Source organism: Herpailurus yagouaroundi, unplaced genomic scaffold (assembly GCF_014898765.1).
Source record: "Herpailurus yagouaroundi ecotype Mexico unplaced genomic scaffold, PumYag 77, whole genome shotgun sequence".
NCBI lineage: Eukaryota > Metazoa > Chordata > Mammalia > Carnivora > Felidae > Herpailurus > Herpailurus yagouaroundi.
The window spans coordinates 86,905,924-86,930,032 of NW_024412388.1; the positions used below are offsets into that span (position 1 = coordinate 86,905,924).

The window sequence follows — 24,109 nt, forward strand, 5'->3', positions numbered from 1 at the left end:
CCCCTTCGCGTCCCAGGACTCGTTGCGCGGCCCGGGCCGGAAGTCGGCGAGTTCCCGGGTGTGTGTCTGTGTCTGTCTGTGTCTCGAAGCGGCACGCGGCCCGGGACAAACGCTGGGGAATCCCACCTGAGGCGTCGCCGCTGTCACTACCATCACCCACGGAGCCACTACTAGAGGGGAGTAGACCCGGCCCTTCGCCGGGCAGAGAAGATGTTACCCCTGTCCATCAAGGACGATGAATACAAACCACCCAAGTTCAATCTGTTCGGCAAGATTTCGGGCTGGTTTAGGTGCGGGGTGCTGTTTTTGCGGGAAGGGGGTATCCGGACGTAGGGGAGAAGGCCCAGACCTAAGGATGGCCCGAGATCCAGGGAGGGAGCATCAGGGACACCTTCCTTCGCTGTGAGGAAAGGAGCGTTTGGGCTGGGAGGGTCTTTAAACCGGGACCCAGCCTCCGGGTCCTGGCACCCCTTTGACTCTCCCGCCTCTTCTCCACTTTTATCACTCCCAGGTCTATCCTGTCGGACAAGACGTCCCGGAACCTGTTTTTCTTCCTGTGCCTGAACCTTTCTTTCGCTTTTGTTGAACTACTCTACGGCATCTGGAGCAACTGGTAACCAAAGGGAAAAGGGTTTGGGCGGAAGCAGGGGGTGGGGGAAACGAAGCACTGTTTGCTTAATGCCACGTAGCTCCTCACCAGGAGGTTCAGGTCTTTGCTGTTCAGCTCTGCTGCTGAGTTGCTTTCTCATATCCACAGCAATCTGGCAAGGCTACGTTTAAGATCCGGGGCCCATCACGTGCAGCAGTTATTAAGATTTGGGTCCCCGCCCCCATCCCCCTCCCGCCCCCCGCCCCGTCAAGTAAGAGTGACCAGTCTCTTCATTTTGACCGATGGAAAGAGTCATCCTTAACTACAATCCTTAGCTTTGCCCACTTTCTTGGAATTAGAAGAAACCTGTTTCCTGCCTCTTTGGGGTGGGAGTGTTCCTTGCTTCTTTCTGGGGGAGTGGCATCTGGATTTCACCCTTAAGATCTGAGAGGGAATATCTTAGATGTTCAACCTAATTTATTATTAAGAGCTTTATAAAGAAGCTATCCAAAGAAATATGTGTCATTCTCTTCTCTCATTTTATGCTGCAACTGTCTCATGATTTTCCTCTGGTCTTGATTGCAGTAGAAAATCCGGTACAGTTTTCTAAAAACTTACAGCCCCTGAATTGATGGGTTTTTGTGCCATCTTTGGGCTTTTTTTGTTTTTGAACCTACTTTGGGAAGAGGTAAATCCAGGAACTCTGGAATTGAAATATTATTATTTCCAGGTATTTACTGTTGAATAACTTAAGGTCTTGTAAAATTGTGCAGCTAACAATAAGATCGTTACATTTCTAAGTGTGCAGATTCCTCTTTAAATCTCATACTCATTTGAGAATCTGATAAAAGCCAACCCTCAAAATTTTATGTAAAACTTCAGGAGTGATATGGAGTTCCTTGAAATAGATTTTGAACCCTAGATTAAGAACCTATGCTCTTTATGCTTTATTTTCTGTTACTTAGAGTTAGTCTCTGTCCTCTGTAGTCCATTTTTAGAGAGAATTGCTGTCCTTGATCTTTATCGAGATTGAACAATGACGTTAAATAAGATCACCATTTTTTGTGACATTTACATTTTTATATGAAAAAGTGGACTTCAGTTCAGATGTCAACTCAATTTTATAAAAAATACTCAGCACATTATGAAGGTTATTGATTTAGTCACTACTTGAAAAGGAATATTGAGACATAGTAAAATCTTAGTGTATGTACTAACCATTTTGAACCCTCTGAGAAGCAGATATACGTATCCTGTAATATTAATATTCTTCAATGTATTATGCATGTTAAAAACACTATGTTATAGTATAATAATCATGCTTTATTGTAAATATACAGTGTTTATAATATATTTTGCTCTTCTTAAATTATGCCATATTGTGGCATGTGTACTGATTGTATTCAGGCTATAACTTGGTTTATATATGTACACTTTACATTACAATACATTATCTTTCACTGTGGCCTTTTATGGCATAAATTACTATGTGAAATGTCTTGTTCAGGGGAATTATATTTGAAGTGCCCACATCACTTCTTTCGTGGAAAGTTAGGTATAAAGTAAATTTTTTGATCTGTGGAGATCTATTGAAGAAATTACAGTTGACCCTTGAACAACATGGGGATTAGGGAAATGAACCCTGTACAGTCAAAAATCTGTGTATAACTTTTGACTCCCCAAAAACTTAACTTCAAATAGCCTGCTGTCCACCATAATCCTTAGCGATAGCATAAAGTTGATTAACATGTACTTTATATATTATGTGTATTATGTACTGTATTCTTACAATAAAGTAAGCTAGAGAAAAGAAAATGTTATTAAGAAAATCATAAGGAAGATAAAATACATTTCTGGTACTGTACCAAATTGAAAAATAACTGCATATAAGTGAACAAGCCTGCATTGTTCAATCACTGTACTAAAACCATTGTTTTCCAAGCTGTTTGCCATTAGTCACCAGTACCGAAGGAAAACGTCAGTGGTACATGACTTTTTCTTCTGCCCTTTGGTGGCTTGTTTTTCTAACCTTAGGATCTTTTTTCCTACAATTTACTCTCTTTGTGTTATTATATCTTCCACATTTGAAATCTAGCTCTGAGCTAGTGTCTGTCTTACCTAAATCATTTAGTAGGTATTCATCATTATACTAACATCCATGTCCACACCACTTACCGATATTAATTTTTATCAGTGAGTGGGAAGTACAAATACATTGCTATTGAAGCCTTGACAGGTTTAAAAATTGCTTGGGCCTTTTTATAATCTGGATTTCGGTGTCTTATTTAGATATCGCAGTTTTCAGTCCCTTTTGTTGACTGGTCAACAATTTCCTTATATAATTGGATTATCTTTGTTCCTGAAGTTTCAATTAGATTTTAAGTTTCTTGAATAAATGTCTCACCAAAATTTATTTTGTTTGTCATAGTCATTTCTGTGTTCATTTTCATTCTATAAAAATTAAGTTTCAAGATGTTATGAACATGAAATGTCAAGAATTTTTTTTCCATTATAGAATTAAAAGGTGAATAAAACATGCTGTCTTCACAAATAAAGGTTAATAGAAACAGTTGTTGATCTAGTTGCAAAAAATAAATAGTTCTGCTTCTTGTTTAGAGCCTTCATTATTTAAAGGAAGGACTTGGTTCATATTTTTGATGGTGAGAATGTGTCATCCGTGGAAGAATAGCTAAGTTCTTTGTGTATTTTTCCACCTTTAAATATCCACTGACTTTTACTTTTCTGCTATAATGTAAGCTTCCTTAAAGTAGAGATCTTTTCTATCTTATTCAGGCACCTTAGTACATGGCACATAGTATGGCTAATGTATATTTGCTGAATGAAGGAATGAAGGATTAATGAATGTATGGAATTAATCTACCGACACTAAGTGTACTAACTGCCCTACTAGAGAGGAGGAAAACCTTACAACTCCTCTTTTCTCTTATTCTTTGAAGTTAAGAAAATGATGGGGATACCATATGTGATCTTTCCTTTTAAGATTCTTTTCTTTCTATCATTTTATTTTCTTTTGGTATTATTGTTGAGTAACTACTTCATCTCGAGTTAATATAGTATAAGTATGTGGTTTTGTACCATCTAGGATTAAGTGCTTTTTCAAGTTACAGAAAAATCCCCAAATAATGATTTCTTACATATCACAAAACTTTTATTTTTACGATGGCTGTCATTCCAACTATCCCTAGCAGCAGATTGTCCAAGACAGAGAGAAAAAGAGGTAAAAAGTGTATATAGTGTCTTTTAAGGAGATTTATCTGGACACACATAGAACACTTACAGTTCAGTGCTAAGCCTTTATCTTATTGGTCATGCCTACTTGCAAATTCATCTTTGTTCCAGTCAAACAGGTATTCTGCTGAAAGTTAAGGATTCTTTACCAAAAAAAGAAAGGAAATATATGGATACTGTAGGCTCAGGAAGTGAGACTAGAAAGAGATAAGCTAGTCTGACTTCTATAGATAGAAAACTGAGGCCCAGGTTTTGGTTTTTTTTTTTTTCCCCCAGAGTAGCAGTAAAGCCTAGAAGCACCTGTCGTCCAGGGATTTTTTTTTTTCTACTATACCGTGATTTTTTTCCTAGTATTCCACTATAGTTTCCTTTGTTCTTATGCTCTTTTAACTGTACTTAGCTGTTTGTTAGAAAACTTCAGTAATATTTTTTACCAAAGCTGTTGGAACAATTTTCCCCTTAGACATAGAGGGAACTCATATAACTCTAAAGGTAAATGTTTTTGTATTACCAAAGTAAATATTTGTTCAGGAAATGTGTGAGGCCATACTGGACATTGATTTGTTCCTACTTCTGTATAATATGTCATATATTTGTAAAGTAACTCGGTAAAGAAAATGCTTCTATTAATCGCATTTTTCTATAGAATTAAAACATAGTTATCTTTGTCTTTTATCAACTTTTCCGTTCTTAAAAGACAGTGTTTACCACTTTATGGTGATGACTTCTGCTTTCCTGTAGTTTTGTTATTCACCTTAAAAATGCAGGCAAATATTCCACTTTGCTGAAATTCAAAAAAATTTTTTTTTATGTTTATTATTTATTTTTGAAATAGAGACAGAACATGAGCAGGGGAGGGGCAGAGTGAGGAGACAGAATCCAAAGCAGGCTCCAGGCTCTGAGCTGTCAGCACAGAGCCTTATGTGGGGCTCAAACTCACGAGCTGTGAGATCATGACCAAGCCGGAGTCGGATGCTTAACTGACTAAGCTACCCAGCGCCCCTTTGCTAAGAATATTTTAAAGTAAGGGATTATATAATGGAATGTAGTAGAGTTGTGGGTTTTTTACCATAACTGTCATTAGTTTAACAACTTATGCAAATGACAGGATTCTAATTTCTTCCTAATAAATTGGTAGTTAAGTTTTTATACTTTCCATCTCATGGAAACTTACCATGATTATTCCCTGTCTTCAGTTTTGAATTAATCTTTAACAACACACTATACATATACTGTTAGCTTAGTTACCAGATCTTTTTAAAATTTTTTATTTTGGAAAATTTTAAGCATAAGGAAAAGAGAGTTTAATGGACCTCATGTTCCCATCATTTATCAACATGTAGTCTATTTCATTTCCTCTGTGTTATCTGTCTCACCACTGGATTATTTTAACACAGATACCAAATATAATTTCCTTCCTAACTACTTCAGTATGAGTCTCTAATAAGAAAAGGCCCCCCCACCCCATAATACTACCCAGTGCCATTCTCATCTTTAAAAATTAGGAATTTATTAATATCAAATGTCCAGTTAGGGTTCAGATTATCCTTATTGTCTCAGAAATTGTTTCTACAGTTAGTTTTGTAAGTCAGAATCCAAATAAGATCTAATCCAAACAAAATCATACTTGGATCCAAACTCCTATCCAAGCATATTTGGTTGATATGTCTCTGAAATCTCAATTTATGGGCTCTCTTTCTCCCTTTTGTTTGTTTTTGCCCCAATGACCTTAAATAAAATCTTTTTTGAGAATTTCTTTTGCTAAATGTTTTATTCACATTTATTATATTTTGTTTCAGTGATCAGGTTTCTCTTTTATGTTCTAAGAAGTTTTCCTTATTAAAATATCTTTAGAAAGTAGTCACTTAAAAAAAGTTTACAAATTAATTTTAGAGAAACTGACAGTGTTTAAAGATGGGAGCCTAAAACAGGTATGCTGCTTTTAACAACTAATTGTTCTTTATTAGGTTACATTTGGTATGTAAATCATATAACCTGAAATATTCTTATGCTGTCTTTATTTACAAGGAAATTTATGCCATGCGGTTTAAATGACAATTCATAATAAGAAACATTTGCTAATATTGAAGATGAACAATAAAATTGACGTTCCTCATGAGTAGGGTTTTGATGTATGATAGAACAGAGAACTAGAAGTAGACTCTTTCATTTGAGTTTGTCTATATAGTTGCAGCTGAGTAATTTTCAAATCGTGATACCAGGTTTAAAAAAACATTGCAATGCTTTAAGAGAACATGATTCCACTTTAGAAGAGGGAGTGGGTTTTCAGGTAGAATCATATTTTATAGTATACTAAAAGTGAAATAACATTTGGGGGCATCGGAGTGGCTCAGTCAGGCGTCTGACTCTTGATTTTGGCTCAGGTCATGATCTCATGGTTATGAGAACAAACCCTGCGTGGGACCCCGCGCCGAGCGTAGAGTCTGCTTTAAGCTTCTCTCTCCCACTCGTTCTGCCCCTTCCCCACTTGTGCGTGCATGTGCGTGCATGCACTCTGAAAAAAAAAATCTTTAATGAAAATTAAATTTACTTAAAATTTAAATAAATTTAAAATCTCATTTTGAGGAGTATTAAAATTGCCAAGCTATATCTAAACCTCTTGAAAAGGGAACTTAATTGCTGTGGTGTACAGAAGAGGTTTACCATTTCCCTCCCATGTAGGCAGTGTTTGGTGTCCACTAAATATGTTTAAAATAAATTTGTTGCAAAGAAGATAGTGCTAGTGTGTATTAATTTGCTAGGGCCGCTGTTACAAAGTACCACAGTAGAAAGTTATTGTCTTGTAGTTCTGGAAACTAAAAGTCTATGATCAAGGTATTGGCAGTGTTAGTTCCTTCTGAGATCTGCATAGAAGAATCTGTTCCATGCTTTCTCCTAGCTTCAGTTGACTTGCTGGCAATCTTTGGCATTCCTTGGCTTGTAGAAGCCTCATCTGATATCTGCCTTATCTTTTACTCAGTAGTCTCTCTGTGTGCATGTCTGTCTCCAGATTTCCTCTTGTTATAAGGACAATAGTCATATTAGATTAGGGCCCACCTTGCCAAACTAATCTTAATAAATTATGTTTGCAGTGACCCTGTTTTCAAATTAGCTCACAGCTGAGGTACTGGAGATGTAGGACTTCAACTTAAGAATTTAGAAGAGGACACAATTCAACTCACAGCAGGTTTTACTAAATACATGTGTACATCAGTGTATCATTTTCATTTATATTTATTTAGAATGAATACCCTGCCTTCTTCTACAACTAATTTATGGCCATTTAAGAATAAAAGTAACATATATAATAGAATCCTTAAGTTATAGAAATAAAAACATGAAGAATCGTGTATAGAGAGGAAAAAAGTAAGCCTACTAAAAGTGTAAATTAATGTAGTTACTGAAATTGACTTTTAAGTTTAGTTATAAAATTCCATAAAGTTAAGGCACGATGGGTAAAAATTCTCATTGTTAGGTTTTACTACAACACAACTATTTTATCAGAATAGAGAGAGAATTTTCTGAAACTAAATTTTATTTTTTTTTTAATTTTTTTTTTCAACTTTTTAAAATTTATTTTTGGGACAGAGAGAGACAGAGCATGAACGGGGGAGAGGCAGAGAGAGAGGGAGACACAGAATTGGAAACAGGCTCCAGGCTCTGAGCCATCAGCCCAGAGCCTGACGCGGGGCTCGAACTCACGGACTGCGAGATCGTGACCTGGCTGAAGTCGGTCACTTAACTGACTGCGCCACCCAGGCGCCCCTGAAACTAAATTTTAAAAGTAACTTACCATATTAGTTCTTTATCATAGAAGAGAAAACAAAATCAGAAGCAATGTCTTTATTGGTGGTTATGTAACACAGTACAGAGATAACTCTTCAAAATGGGGCATGGCTACCCTCCCCCACTGATCCCACCAAGCTGCAGACTGCTGTTTCTTGTTACCCAGTGCTAGGTTGGTGGTGAGAGCAAAGGGGCGTTCATTAACTTAACCCAGGCCCTTAGGCAGGCGCCGTGAGCCTGGGCCCTGGGAGTAGGTTTTTTTCTCCCCCCAACATTTTTGCCCCTTCTGTGAAAGCAAAACTCTGCTCTGTACATGTGGATGGTCTTGGGTGAGAGTAAGTTTCTTGCACCTTTTCCAGTGGTAGCAGGACATGTGTTTTGTGTTGGTGCAGAATTCTATGCCCCTTTTTTTAGTGGTTGCTCTAGCATGAGTAATATGAATTTTTTACTTAACCACAAATAATAATATGTTTATCTTACAATATTACACTTCCATTTCCTTCTGTCCTATGTGCCATTATTGTCATACATTTCACTTTTTACGTGTTTTAAACCCCATAATACAGTACCTGTTTTTGCTTTGTACCAGAGGTTAGCAAACTGTATCTGAACAGCAGATGGCAAATATCTTAAGCTTTAAGGGCCATAAGGTCTCTGTCACAACTTCTCCATTCTACTGTAAAAGCACAGAAGCAACCATAGACAGTATATAAACAGATGAGTGTAACTGTTTTCCAATAAAACTTCATTTACAAAAATAGATGGTAGTCTGGGCCATAGCTTGCTGATTCCTGCTTTAGATAGTTATCATTTTTTTAAAAATAGCTTTATTGAAATATAATTTATATACCATACAATTTACCCATTTAAGGTATACAAATGAATGGCTCTTAGTATGTTCACAGAGTTGTAAAACCATCAGAACAATCAATTTTAGAAGATTTTTATTACCCTGAAAGGAAGCCTTGCACCCCTAGCCATCGCCCTCTAATTCCCTTATCCCCTGATTTGCCCTAATTCTAGGCAACTGCTAATCTACTTTCTGTCTCTTTGTATTTGCCTACTCTGGCCTTTTCATGTAAATGGAATCATATAGTGTATAATCCTTTGTGACTGGTGTGTTGCACCCAGCATAATGTTTTCAAAGGTTATCCATATTCTACGTGTATTAGTATTCATCTATTTTTATTGCCAAATTAAATTCAGCAGTGTGGGAGAATTCTGATTTTTCTACATCCTCACCAACACTTGTTATTGATCTTTTTGATTTAGCTGTCATAGTGTGGTTATGAAGCTGTTTCTCATTGTTTGACCTGCATTTCCCTGAAAGGTTGTTAATGATGTTGAGTATCTTTTCATGTGCTTTTTTGGCCATTTGTGTGTCTTCTTTGGAGAAATGTTTATTCAGATTCTTTGTTTCATTTAAGAAATTGGATTACTTATCTTCTTGAAGAGTTTTTTAAAAACATTTGTTTATTGTTTTTGAAAGGGAGAGCAAGAATCCCAAGCAGGCTCCGTGCTGACAGTGCGGGACTAGATCTCACAGAACACGAGATCATGACCTGAGCTGAAATCAAGAGTTGGTTGCTTAACTGACTGAGCCACCCAAGCGCCTTATCTTTTGGAAGAGTTTTAAGAGTTCTTCATGTAGGGGTGCCTGGCTGGCTCAGTTGGTGGAGTATGTGACTCTTGATCTTGGGGTTGTGAGTTTGAGCCCCAGGTTGGGTATAGAGATTACTTAAAAATAAAATCTGGAAAAAAAAAAAAAGTTCTTCATACAAGGGGTTTGTCTGGATACAAACCCCTTGTCATATAGAATTGGTAAATATTTTCTCCCACCTGTGCATTTTCTTTTCACTTTCTTAATAATGTCCTTCGAAGAAAAAAAAGTTTTAAATTCCAGTGATATCCAGTCTATATTTTCTGTTTTCTCATTTATTGCATGTGATTTTGATGTCTTCTATATATATATGAAACTATTGCCTAATCCAAGGTGGCGAATATTTTAGCTTTTATGTTTAGGTCTTTGATCTTTTTTGGGTTAATTTTTTGGGTTAATTTTGTTTTGGGTTAATTTTTGGGTAATTTTTATAATGTCAAAAGTCATTTTTTGCCTGTGGATATCCAGTTGTATCAACACATTTGTTGAAAACACTATTCTTTCCACTGTTGGAATGTCTTGACATCCTTGTCAAAAGTCAGCTGACCATAAATGTGAGGGTTTATTTCTAGATTCTAAATAGTATTCCGTTGCTCTATTTGTTTATTTTTGTGCCAGCACCATACTATTTGATTAGTGTAACTCTATAGTAAAGTTTTGAAATTGCGAAGTATGAGTCTTTCAACTTTAGATTTCATTTTCAATATTTTTTTGGCTATTCTAGGTCCCTTGCTTTTCCATGTAAATTTTAAGATCAGCTTGTCAGTTTCTTCAAAGAAGTCAACTGGGATTTTGATAGGTTTGAGTTGACTGTGTAGATCAACTAGGGAAGTATTGGCATCTTAACAATGTTGTCTTCTGATCCATAAACACAGATATCTTTCCATTTATTTAGGTCTTCTTTAATTTTTTTCAACAATATTTTATAGTTTTAGAGTATAAATTTAACACTTTTTTTTGGTAAAATTTATTCATAAGTATTTTATTTTTAAAAAAAAATTTTTTTTAACGTTTATTTATTTTTGAGACAGAGAGAGACAGAGCATGAACAGGGGAGGGGCAGAGAGAGAGGGAGACAGAATCGGAAGCAGGCTCCAGGCTCTGAGCCATCAGCCCAGAGCCCGACGCAGGGCTCAAACTCACGGACTCAATGACTGTGAGATCGTGACCTGAGCTGAAGTCGGACGCTTAACCGACTGAGCCACCCAGGCGCCCCATAAGTATTTTATTTTTGATGCTATTATAAATGGAAATCTTTTTTATTTTTTACATCACTACTATTAAGAATACAGTTCATTTTTGTATGTTGATCTTGTATCCTGCAACCTTGCCAAATTCATCTATTCTAATAGGTTTTTAGTAGCGTCCTTAAAATTTTGTATATATAAAAACCCTGTCATCTGCAAATTGTGATAGTTTTACTCCTTCACTTTTTATTTTTTATTTTTTTATTTGTTTTTTTAATTTCTTGCCTAACCGCCCTTGTTAGATCCTCCAGTGCAATGTTAAATAGAAGTAGCCAGATGAGACATCCTTATACCCGATCTTAGGGGAAAGTCCTTGGCCTTTAATGGTGCTCTGGGTTTTTGGTAGATGCCATTTAAGAGTTGAGAAAGTTCTCTCTATTCCAAGTTTGTTGAGTGTTTTTAATATAAAGGGGAGTGTTAAATTTTGTCAAACTCTTATTACACCTGTTGAGATGACCATGTGGTTTTTGTCTTTTATTCTGTTGATATGATGTGTTAGATTGATTGGTTTTCATATATTAAATCAACCTTGCATTGTTGGTATAAATCTCACTTCGTTGTGGTATGTACTTTTCAAATATATATACTTGGATTTCACTTGCTAGTGTATGTTGAAGATTTTTGTGTGTATATTTGCAAAAGATTAGTCTGTTCCATTTCTTGTGATGTCTTTTGTCTCATTTGGTATGAGGGTAATATTGCTCTTACACGGTGAATTGGGAAGCATTCCTTCATCATCTGTGTTTTGGGAGACTTTGTAAGGGATGGTATCTATTGTTCTTTAAATGTCTGGTAGAATTTTCCAGTGAAGCTGCCTGGGTGTGGGCTTTTCTTTGTTGGAAGTTTTACAGTTATTCAATTTGTCTGCTTGTTATATTCAAAAAAATTTTTTTTTTTAGTTTTGCAAGACTGTTTCTAGGAATTTGTCTGTTTCCTCTATGTTATCTAATTTGCTGGCCTATAATTGTTCATAGTATTTTCTTATGATCCTTTTTATTTCTGTAAAGTCAGTGGTAATTTTTCTTTTTCATTCCTGATTTTAGTAATTTGAGTCTTTTACCTTTTTTCTTGGTTAGTCTACTTACAGGTTGTGAATTTTGTTGATATTTTCACAGAACCAGCTTTTGGTTTGTTTTTCTTTTCTTTTTTTCTTTTTTTTTTCTGTTCTCAATGATCTTTTGAAGATACTAAAAGTGGAAAAATTATCTTTTTTTAAAAAAATAGGCTTCATGCCCAGTGTGGAGCCCAGTGCAGGATTTGAACTCAGGACCCTGAGATCAAGACCTGAAATGAGATCAAGAGTTGGATGCTTAACCAACTGAGCCACCCAGGCACCCTGAAAAAGTATCTTTTTTATTTACTCACATATTTATCATTTTCAGTGATCTTCATTTCTTTATGCAAATCTGTTTCCATCTGTTATCCTACTTCTGTTTGAAGAACTTCTGATTCTTTTAACTCAGATCTACTGGCAGTGAATTCTGTCAGCTTTGGTTGTCTGGAAAAATCTTTATTTTGCCTTCATTTTTCAATATATTTTGTTAGATACAGAATATTCGGTTGGCATTTTTTTTTCAGTACTTTAAAGACATTGCTCCATTATTCTGCCTTGAGTAGTTTCTGATGAAAAATATACTAATAATCTTATCTTTGTTTTTCCTTTTACTGTTTTCAAGATTTTCTCTTTTTTCTTTGGTGTTGAGCAGTTTGTGAGGTATGTAGGGTTTTCCCCCTGCTTGGGGTTTATTAAATTTCTTAAATATGTGGTTTGTTTTCAAAAACTCTCCAGCATTTTCTCTTTAAATACTTTTTCTACCCTATTTTTTTCCTCTGTTACTGAGAATCCAAATATTTGTATTTGAGTCTCTTTGATAGATGTGACAGATTTTGAATGCTCTGTTCTGTGTTTTTTCTTTCCCCCACTCCTTTAATTCTTTGTGTTTTACTTAGATAATTTCTCTTGACATGATTCTTTCTGTCTGTGTCCCATCTGCTCAGAAGCCCATGTATGTTATTATTTCTCTTCAATATTGTGATTTTTAAAAAATGTTTTTGTCATTTCCGTTTGATTCTTTTATAGTTTTATCTATGTGCAAGTCCTCAGTTTGTTCATGAATCTTCAACAGCTTTATACAACATCCTTTAACATAGTAATCATATTTGTTTTAAAGTCCTTATCCTAGTCCAGTCTCTAGGCCTTTTCTGGTTCTGATTCTCTTGACTGCTTTAGCTCTTGACAGTGGTTTTTGTTTGTTTGGTTGGTTGGTTGGTTGGTTGGTTGGTTTTTGCCCCTTGATCTTATTATGTGTCTTATAAATATTTATTGAGTGCTGGATCTTATGTTTAAAAGATTAACAGCGACCAAGGTTGATAGTATCTATGCCCAGAAATGTGTACCCCTGTTGTTTTGTCAGGCCATTAGTGTGGGGTTTTGAGTCTCTGATCCATAGTTGGCTAGTTGGGTTTTGTGTTTTTTGTTATTGCTAGTTAGTTTCAACAAGCTACCAACTTCAAATTTTTTTAGTGGCTTCTACCACCTTGTGTTTAGTGTAGGGTCTGGGGCCCTGGAGGGTTTTCTCAGTGTTCTTGCTCTACTCTCAGCTTTCAACAAGTCACGCTCACCTGTTCCATAGGGGAGTCTCTGTGCTCTTGCTCAGCTCTCAGTGGTAGATTGCTGTTGTTTTGTACTCTAGTCAAGGCTTTGGTTGTGGGGAGAGAGAATTTGGTCCTCCTGCTGGAGCTTTAATTTTAGGCAGTCCGTTGTCACCTGAGTGCCAGAGTGGTTATTATTAGTGTTCCTGCCCCTTCTCCCACCTCTCTCCGCAGCCTTGTATCAAGAGAAGGAATGATTGTCTTGCTCCTCTTCCAACAACAGCAGACCTTTGCTTTATATCAATGTAAGATCTTGGGCCCAAGCTGGCTTCAGACTTGCCCCTGACAGTGATGGCTGGGTTTTTTTTCTCTCTTTCAGTGGTGGCTGACCTTTGTCAGCGATCAGAGAGTGGGCAAATTCCCCCTCCTCATCCAGTAGCAGCTAGCTTTGTTTCTAGAAACCCCTCTTTCAGTAGAAGCTTGGTTTTTTTTCTTGGGCAGGGGGTGTGAGGGTTTCCTTCTGAGATGTTTAAAACTTATCCTCAATGTCTTTCTGTGTATCATATTTCAAGGTTGTCTGTTTAGAAGATTAGTTCCTGATGAGCAGAAGGATATTTAGAGAATTTATAGAAGGATGCCTACTATTTGGTTACTATTATAATATGCCAATATGTCTGTTCTTTTACAGCTTAGGCTTGATTTCCGACTCTTTTCACATGTTTTTCGATAGCACTGCCATTTTGGCTGGATTGGCAGCATCTGTTATTTCCAAATGGAGAGATAATGATGCTTTCTCTTATGGGTAAGACCTTTTAAAAACTTTTTTATCGAAGTATAAGAAATACAGAAAATAAATCTTAAGCATAATGAATATTCACAAATTGAACACATTTGTATAACTTGAACTCTTGAATTCCCCCTCATGCCTCCTTCTCGTTCCTTCCCATGTCACTCCCCAAGAGTAACAAGCACTTCCCTAACTTGGTGGATTAGTTTTAAGCTGTTTTTGAACAGTATGTAATTGCAATCTACAGTATATATATATTTTTTGTTTTTGCATCGAAGTTCTTTTGCTTAGAGATAGGACATCTTGGTTTTACCAGAAAATTTTAATTGAAATTTTTTGCTAGATAGGGGACTTCCTCAACTCTTAACCTAATTTTTTTAAGAAGAAGAAAAAATATTTCAGTTTATGAAAATGGTCATGTTTCTTTTTTAAAGAGATACTTTGCCGTTAATTTATTTAAAATCATTATTTTCTAATCGGATTTTATATTACCCTCTGCACTTCTGCTTTTATGAAAAATACTTCTTTTCATACTCTTGCTGAATTTGGCTAACTAAATATTTGGAGAGTTTTTATGCTGAAGAGACCATATTGGCACATCTGGTCTCACTTCCAAGCCTCGTACCCTTCGAGGCAGGGTTTGCCTTTTGTCCATCTCTGACTGGGGGAAGCAATGAAGTTTCTGATGTTTGAGTGATCTGCCTGGGTGTTTTCTTTTTTGAGTTCATAGAGTATTTTGCAGTGTAATTATATTTACATGTAACCAGTACTCAGAGGTAGTACCCTTTTTCTCTGTCTCCCCGTCCACTTTCTCTTTCCTTCCTGCTCCCCCCTTGCCTCTTACTTGTTGACTCTTGTCTAGCTCCCTTGTGAGTGCTCTCTCACATTCTCTCCTTTCTTCACTCTTTCCTACTTTTTTTCTCTTTCACTCTCATCCCCATCCTCATGTTCACTGTCATCTCTCCGGAACTCCCTAACCTCCTCTCTTGTACTTTCCAGTTCCTTGTGCCTGTGCTCATGGTCTTTGTCTATCCCTCAGCCTTCCACCCTCTCCTTCCTCTCTTTCTCTCTCCTGCACACCTTTGTTCTCTCCCTCTACCCTTGACTGCTGTATCTCTCAGGTCTTCCTTATTTCCTTCTCCCTCTCTCTCAACCTCTTCTGCCCTAAGTCCTTCTTCTCTCCCTTTCCCAGTCTTTTTCCTTCTCTCCCTGATCCTCCTCCTGGAAGGCTCTCTTTCCTTTGCACCGTCTCTCATTCTCTCCTGCCTGCTCATAGCCACTCTCTTAGCGCACTGCCTCTTACTCCCCTTGTTCTTTTACTCTTGTTCCCTCACTGCTTTCCTCTTTCTTTCCACCTTTTGCTTTTGTTCCTGAACAAGCAAGCACACACTGTCTTTCTTGTACATGCTCTTGTTCTCTTCAGAGGGCCCACTGTGAGTCTAATCCTTTGCCTCTTAGAAAGATGAATAAGATATGTCTTCTGCCTTGGAGGAACTTGTGGTCAGATGGAAAAATGGTTCAGTAAAAATACCATAATGACTGTACGTTGTGACAAGTGCCAAAAGAGAGATATATGAAATTCTGACAAAACTTGCTGATTTGGGGTATAACTGAAGTGATATAATTATTTGTAAGATTATAAAAATGAGGCAAAAACACTAATTATACTGTTTTTATAGACTAGAGAGAGAGATCTGTATATAAATAAATCCAAACAGCTCAGAAGAGAACATTTTCCATGGCATTATGCAATCAAAAGATTCTTAAGTGTGTTTTGAATCATTAAAGAAAAATTGTATGTAAAGTTCTAATTTTGTGTTGGAAAATTAGTAATTCATATATATCATATATCAGAAATCTGATTAGAGTATCTTACTGAACAAGTTTTTGGGATAAAGAATAGGTGACTATAAAAGTTCTCAGTTCTTACACGTTAGGATATCTGTTGTTTTCTGTTTAGGTTGCATAGTCTCCACTGTAAGATGGTTTTTAGGCATAACTTTGATACCTTCAGTACCATAGCGGTTTTAACTGTGCAACTTCAACTCATTTATATGAGGGAGTAATATTCTTGCCATCTTTTTATCTCTTATTCTATCTTTTCCTTGTTTGCCTTTTTCTTTTGAGAAGGAAAAAATTAGGGAATAAAATCTGATGCAACATTTGAACCCATTAATGATTGCTATAGTAGTAAGCAGTAAAATATAGGTACCAGTACATCAAAATGACACTGGATAGACTAAGCCTAGGGATGAATCTCCAAAACCCTGATTCAGTATGATCGCAATAGCAGACTGACTACAATAGAAGATTAGGAGGAATCTGAGAGGCAGAAGACTTTTCAGTATTTCTCTATAGAAAAGTCACTTTTGTATCTGGTCACACTATTTTTGAAATAGCGATGCCAGTATAAAAATAATATATGTCTGATGGGTAGATACGTATGTACATGCCTTCACACATATGTGTATGTACGTGAATCCTTTTTTGCCTTGGCTAAAGAATCCAGATGTCATCATACTTAATTAGGCAATAGCACGTTCGTGAATTATATGTTGTAATTCCAAGACTCACTCTGTTGAAGTAAACAGTTATTTGTAGAGTCAAGTATGTCTGGTTTTCACAAAATTTTCACTTGATTCCTGCAAGCAAGGTTAGCAAATATATTAAGCCTAATTAAATCACTTGAGTCCAACAGCGGATCAGAATTTATTAAGCACATACTAAGCTAGGCACTAGAGAGACAAAAAGATGCCTGAAAAACATTTCTACGTCTGATCTTGAAATCCAGTGGAACTCAAGGACAAAAGGCTTTCAATCAAGCATTAGCTTTGGGAATAGAAGAGTGGGTTAAAAGAAAGTGCTTTTTTTATTTTGAGGTTAGTAACCCTGCTGATAGATTAGGTAAATTCCTAAGTGTTTACTATGGAAGCAGGCTGAATTTAATGAATGTTTTCTCCTGAAAAATAAAAAGGCATATGCTTTGACAAATATGTAAATCTAATTCATCCGTATGTATTAGAAGGTAGAAATCTGCATTCTTTCTGAATGTAGAAATACATGCTGTGTTGGAATGTACTGAAAGAGCAAACTGCAACATAACTGCAATGAGTACATTTTTTTAATGTTTATTTTTGTGAGAGAGACAGAGCATGAGCTGGGGAGGGGCAGAGGAAGAGGGAGACACAGAATCCTAAGCAGGCTCCAGGCTCTGAGCTGTCAAGACAGAGCCCGATGTGGGGCTCGAACTCAAAACTGTGAGATCATGGCCTGAGCCAAAGTCGGACACTCAAATGACTGAGCCACCCAGGTGCCCCTGAAACGAGTACATTTTAAATAGTTTGTTCTCTTTAAAAATGTTTTTTACAGTAAAGCTTGTATAATCTAGAAGTTGACAAAGCTAGGAAAAGCAGAATTTTTGATGTTCCTATTATATTATTTAAGGACCATAGTGATTAACTGCTCTCAGCACCCTTTGAATCAAGTTAAGACATGTAAAACTGCCAAGTTGAAGTTTCTAATGACTTTACCTAAGCCACATATACCTTAACAGAAAAATAGAATCTTTCCCTGATGCTTCATGCAGGTAGGAAGCAGAAAGCTTCAGAAGTCCATAGAGAAAAAGGCAGGCGTTTAAAAAATAGTTTAATTAAAATTATATGAAGCCAGGATTGATTCTAAAAATAGGCGATTGAAAAGTTTTTGTTAAATGTATTAATCTTAGAAAAGAGTGATTAGGAATGTAAATCTTAAGTTGGCTCTAGGATGATTGTGTTTTCCTTCAGATCAAAGTTCCATTTTCCAAAGATTTCAAAACTGAAAGTTATAAAACAAAAAGTATAAGGAGTTTTTAGAAAAGAAGCAAATAAGTTATTAAACCCCTCTTTCAGAAAAGTCCTTTGCTCCTACTTTTTATTTCTTAGATCCTTCCTTCTTTGCCTCCTTGTCCAGTCCAATTTTTCCTTCTCCAGGGGCACCTTGAAATTTATGTTTCTGTGCAGGGTCTTTCTAAACGTACTTACTCGAGGAAGGTCTTTTGATTGGCTTGTAGAGATGGATGTGGTTTATGGCATTTTGCTATTATACATAATTCATAATAATTAAAGTCATTTCCTCATTTCTACAGTATATATAGAATAAAGCATACTATACTATAAATACTAGGACTTTGCTGGCTGCTTTTAACCATATAATATGGTTTAGAATCTCTGAATGTATATAAATGTATTATTTGATTTTTAAGAAATAATAATTCATTTGTTTACTTTGCTCTTCTTTAGGTATGTTAGAGCGGAAGTTCTGGCTGGCTTTGTCAATGGCCTGTTTTTGATCTTCACTGCTTTTTTTATTTTCTCAGAAGGAGTTGAGGTATTGTAGATAATGATTAGAGTCAGTAAATTACATTTCTGCAAGGAAAATGTTTATGAACTAAAGATACATGTATAAAGCTGTCTTCACACTGTTATTAAGTATTATTGAGGACAGTCTTAGATTAGGTAAAATATGTAAGAGGAGCTTACAAAATAGTGGAAAAATTAAATATATGTGAAACTACTTGAAATTGAAAACCATTAAATGATAGTGCTTTATAAGCTATGAATGAATTGTAGACGCTGTGAAAAGTAAAGGCACGGTCTGGGTAGTGAGGTCAGCTGGGAAGAGTTCTTAAATCCGAGAATTTTGTCAGTGAACCTGTAATATTTGGCATATTAAAGAAATATAAAGAGAAAATTGAAAGATCAATGAACCTGAAATGAATGGCAGTATTTTATGATACCAAAGAGGGATGGTTTTTAGACCAAATAGTCATGCTTTTAAATATTGGTGTGTAGTTAAAAATAGTAATTACTACCTTGTCTGCAGTATGTGAGCACTATTTTTTTTTCTAGAAACTGTTTTGGTATATATTTATAGAGTACTTTTAATTCTGAAAATAAAAATTTTTAAAGATTGCTTTTTGTTTTTACCAGTTGATCACTCAAAAATTATATCAATGCTGTTTGTTTGTGTTACGTGTTTTCTAGAGAGCATTAGCCCCTCCAGATGTACACCATGAGAGACTGCTTCTTGTTTCAATTCTTGGGTTTGTGGTAAACCTAATAGGAATATTTGTTTTCAAGCATGGAGGTCATGGACATTCTCATGGCTCTGGTATGATGGTTAGAACGCTTTGTTTCTTCATTTTCTCTTTTCATCATAATTATCACTTTTGAAAATTGATACATTTTAAAGTTAAAGTCTATGTTGGTTTTTTTTTAAGTTTATTTATTTTGACAGAGAGAGAGAGAGAGAGAGAGAGAGAGAGAGAGCAAGCATGAGTGGAGGAGGGGCAGAGAGAGAGGGGGAGAGAAGAGAATTCTAGGCAGGCTCCGCCTTGTCAATGCAGAACCCGATGTGGGACTCTATTTCATGAACCGTGAGATCATGACCTGAGCCAAAATCAAGAGTCTGATGCTTAACCGACTGAGCCACCCAGGAACCCCTATGTTGATTTAACAACAGAAATAATATGTTAATAGACACTTATTAATGTCTTCTTGAACCATCACTCCCACTTCTCCATGTGTCTCCATCTCAGTGCCATCTCAGAGTTACACATAATCAAGTTTGGTTATGGATGCTTCCATACCTCTGTAGCTGTGGACACCATTTATATAAAACCAACAAATAAACATTAGAAACAATAAAACCAATCTAGTTACTAAAAATTACAGTACATGTGGCTATGAAATTTATTATACAATCTGTCTTTGAGATCCTTCTATTTGGTATGTATCAGTTGGCCTTCTCTTGTTGACACATAAAACTCCATGGTGTGGGATACCATGGCTTATTTAACTGGTCTTCTGTATGTAGACTGTAAGTCATTTCCATATGAAACGTATCCTTGTGAACATATGCAGTTGTTTTTCCAGAGTTTTGCTGTCCCATATAGTAGCCATTAGTCACATGTGGCTATTTAAATTTAAATTATGGTTATTTAAATTTAATAAAATTAAAAATTAACTTCTTCAGTTACACTAGTGACATTTTAAGTGCTCAGTAGCCACATAGGGCTACCATATTGGACAGCAGATACAGAACATTTCCATTGTCACAGAAAGTTCTTTGAGTTGCACTGTTCTGGACTATAAGTAGAGTTGCTGGAACACAGGAAATACAGTTTTTAGTTTCAGTAGACAATAGCAAATTGCCCTCAAAATTACTATCATTCACATTTATCCCAGCAATGAATGTCAGTACTAATTTCCTTCCACTCAAATCAAAACTTATTATTACGATTGGAGCTCCTGGATGGCTCAGTCTGTTAAGCATCTTACTCTTGATTTCAGCTCAAGTCATGATCTCATGGTCAGGAGATCGAGCCCCACATCAGGCTCTATGCTGATAGCACAGAGTCTGCTTGGGATTCTCTCCTTCTCTGTCTGCCTCTCCCCGGCTTGTGCTTGTGCACTTTCTCTTTCAAAACAAATAAATAAACTTAAAAGAAAATTTAAAAAAACACAAAACTTATTATTATGGGTTTAAGACTGTTTTGCTAGTAGTTTGATAAAAATGATATCTCATTTTATTTGTTATTTCTTGTTTAGTAGTGAGGTTGAAAATCTTTCTGTATGGTTTTAGGACATTCAAGTTTATCCTCCTGAACTATTTATTTATTTCTGCTTGTTTTTCTATCCTCTTCTTGTTAATCCATTTTTAATAATTTTTATATATTTTGTATACTAATCATTTGTTTTATGTGTTGCAAACATCTTTTCCCAATCTATGGCTTATCTTTAAACTTTTATGTAGGTGTTTTTTTTTTTTTTTTTTTTTCAACATTTATTTATTTTTTTTTGGGACAGAGAGAGACAGAGCATGAATGGGGGAGGGGCAGAGAGAGAGGGAGACACAGAATCGGAAACAGGCTCCAGGCTCTGAGCCATCAGCCCAGAGCCTGACGCGGGGCTCGAACTCACGGACCGCGAGATCGTGACCTGGCTGAAGTCGGACGCTTAACCGACTGCGCCACCCAGGCGCCCCGTATGTAGGTGTTCTTAATTTTGATATAGTCTTAGTTTTTCTGTCTTACATTTTTTTCTGGTATGTTTTCTACTTTGAGAAATTTCCATTTTCTGAGTCATAAACATGTCTCATATTTTAATACCGTTAAAATTTAGGGTTTTTTTTCCCAATCCATTTTGTTCCTTCATCTATATGTAATTTGTTTTTGTGGTAGGGTGAGTTAGGACTTAACTTTTTATTTCCAGTGTGAATAAGCAGGTTTTCCAAGCACCAGTTATTAACCTGCCTTTTACCCCATTGATGTAAAACAACACTTTTAGCCTATATTAAGTTACCTTTTAAAATTGTTTGGGCCTGTCTTGCCCATTTGGTTTTTTCATCAGCTTGTCAAGTTGTATGAAAAATCTTTTTGGGATTTTGATTGGGAATGCATAAAATTTTTTTTATGTCTTTTACTAAATTATCTTATCTATTTTAATAAAGATCTTTGTATTTTTTGATCAGTTTATTTTTAAGTAGTTGACTGTTTTTATTACTATTAAGAATAGAAATTATTATTCCTCTTGTCTTATTGTATAGCCAGGACCCCTAGCACAGTGTTGATTAGATATACTTAAAGTTTGTATCCTTGTGTCAAAGTGGATAGTCACCTGAGTAACTTAAAAAAAAAAACAAAAACCTTAATGCCTGGGTTTAATCGCAGAACATTTTTATCAGAATCTCCAGAGGAAAATGCAAGCATCGGCATATTTTAATATGCATTCTTCATTGATTTAATGAAGAATGCTACTAAAGTTTTATCATTTGGTCTGATGTTTATGGTCTATTTCTGATGAAACTGTCTTATCAAGTTAAGATATTACTTTTTATTCCTGCATCTATTGAAGTAATCATTTTTTCTTCCTTAGTTAATTTAAAATTTGTAATTACATTGATAGATTTCTCATAAGGAACCATCCTTAAATTTTGTGTCTATATTTTGGTCTACATTTGGGTGTGTGATCCATTTTCAGTCAATTTTTGTATATCATGTGAGGTATGGGTCCAATATCATTTTCTTATATATAGATATCTGGTTGTCTCAGCACCATGTTAAAAAGATTATTTCCCCCCATCGAATTGTGTTGGCACACTTGTCAACAATCAGTTGACTATAAATGTGAGAGTATTCTGGACTCTCAGTTCTTTTTCATTGATCTATATGTCTATCCTTATGCCAGTCCCTACTGTCTTGTTTAATGTACATTTGAGGTAGGTTTTGAAATTGGAACATGTGAGTTATCCAGCTTTTTCTTTTTTTAAGATTATTTTACTTATTTTGGATCCCCTCTTGGGTTTCCATATAAATTTTAAGATCAGGTTGTCAATTTCTGCCAAAAAAAAAAAAAAAAAAAGACGGTTGGGATTTTTATAGAAATTGTATTGAATCTGTAGATGAATTTGAGGAGTATTGTCATCTTAACAATGGTAAGTCTTCTGGTCCATGAACATGGGATGCCTTCACATTTATTTATAGCTTCTTTAATTTCTTTCAACATGTTTTATAGTTATTAGCATACATGTTTCACACTTAACTTTACAGTTAGGCTTTCTTTTTTTGTTGTAGGTAGTATAAATGTGATTGTTTTCTTAATTTCATTTTTATATTGTTCTTTACTGATGTATAAGGATATAGTTCAATTTTGTATACTGATCTTGTGTCTTGCCACATTGCTGAAATTGTTCCGTATTCTAATTTTTAGTTTTTAGTGGATTCTAAATTTTAGTTTTTAGTGGATTCTGTAGAATTTTTTAGTGTCCTGTCATCTGTAAATAGAGATAGTTTGCTTCTTCCTTTCCATATGAATGCCTTTAAAAAAATTTTTTTTCTCTTGCTTAATTGCCCTGGTAGATCATTCGGTACAATATTAAATAGAAGTGGTAAGAGAGTACATTCTTGTCTTTTTCCTGATTTTAGGATGAAAGCATTCAATCTTTCTTCATTAAATATGCTGTTAGCTGTGTTTGCTGTGAGGAAGTTTATTTCTATTCCTAGTTTACTAGGTGTTTTTATCATGAAAGGGTACTGGGCTTTGTCACAACTTCTTCACTTTTTGAGATGATAGTTGGTTTTTATTCTTTATCCTTTTAATATGGCATATTACATTGCTTGATTTTTGGGTATTAAACCACCTTTGCATTCTTAGGATAAATCTCATTGGCCATGATTTATCTTTTTTATGTATTGCTTTATTTGGTTTGCTAGTATTTTGTTAAAGACACTGTGTCTATATTCTTAAGGAATTTTTAGTCTGTAGTTTGCAGGGTATCAGGGTAATGCTGCTCTTATGTAATGAGTTGGGAAATGTTCTCTTTTCTATTTATTTTTATTTTAGAGAGAGAAAGAGCATGAGCAGGGAAGAGGGGCAGAGGGAAGGAGGGAGGGAGGGAGGGAGAGAGAGAATCTTAAGCAGGCTCCACACTGCATGGAGCCTGATGTAGGGCTCTGTCACACCACCCTGGGATCATGACCTGACCCAAAATCAAGAGTTAAATGCTCAACCGACAGAGCCACCCAGGTGCCCCTCTTCTATTTACTTATTTATTTTTAAGGGAATTGGTGGGGAAGAGTACGGAATGTTTGGCAGAATTCATAAGTGGCAGAATTCAAAAGCCTGGCCTTTTCTTTTTCAGGTTTTAAATTCTTATTTTTATTTATTTTTTGCTTACTATAGGTTTGGTCACATTTTTATTTCTTCTTGAGTCAGTTTCAGTAGTGTGTACATTTCTAGGAATGTTCTTTTGTGCATTTGTTGTCCATTTCATCCAAAGTATCTTCTTTGTTTACTTGTTTATGGTATGTTTTTTTAAAAAAATTATTTTATTTCCATAAGGTCAGCAGTGAAGACCTTTCTTTACCAGTTTTAGTAATTTGTGCCTTCTGTCATTTTTTTTTTCTTGATTAGTTCTGTTAAAGGTTTATCAATTTTGTTGTTTTTTTTTTTAAAGAGTGCCCTTTTGTTTTATTGATTTTTTTCCCATTGTTTTTTTCTCTATATTAAATTTTATTTCTGCTTTAATACTTTTATGTCCTTATGCTTTGCCTTTAGTTTTTTTTTTTTAATTTCTTAAGATGGAAAATGAGATTATTAATTTGAGGGTTTTTTGTTTTTTTGCTTTTTTTTTTTTTTTTTTTTTTTTTTTTTTTTTTT

At 35.5% G+C, this 24,109-nt stretch overlaps 1 protein-coding gene across 1 annotated transcript in view; it reads left to right on the forward strand.

Annotated features, from left to right (window-relative positions):
• The first annotated feature begins 14 nt into the window (after positions 1-14).
• Positions 15-24,109, forward strand: part of SLC30A7 (solute carrier family 30 member 7) — an 87,180-nt gene continuing 63,085 nt past the window's right edge. The window contains exons 1-5 of the mRNA XM_040471111.1: positions 15-290; positions 512-613; positions 13,812-13,925; positions 18,191-18,278; positions 18,935-19,061. Of these exons, the coding sequence (XP_040327045.1) occupies positions 211-290; positions 512-613; positions 13,812-13,925; positions 18,191-18,278; positions 18,935-19,061 (511 nt within the window). The 5' untranslated portion in view covers positions 15-210. The remainder of the gene's footprint in view (positions 291-511; positions 614-13,811; positions 13,926-18,190; positions 18,279-18,934; positions 19,062-24,109) is intronic.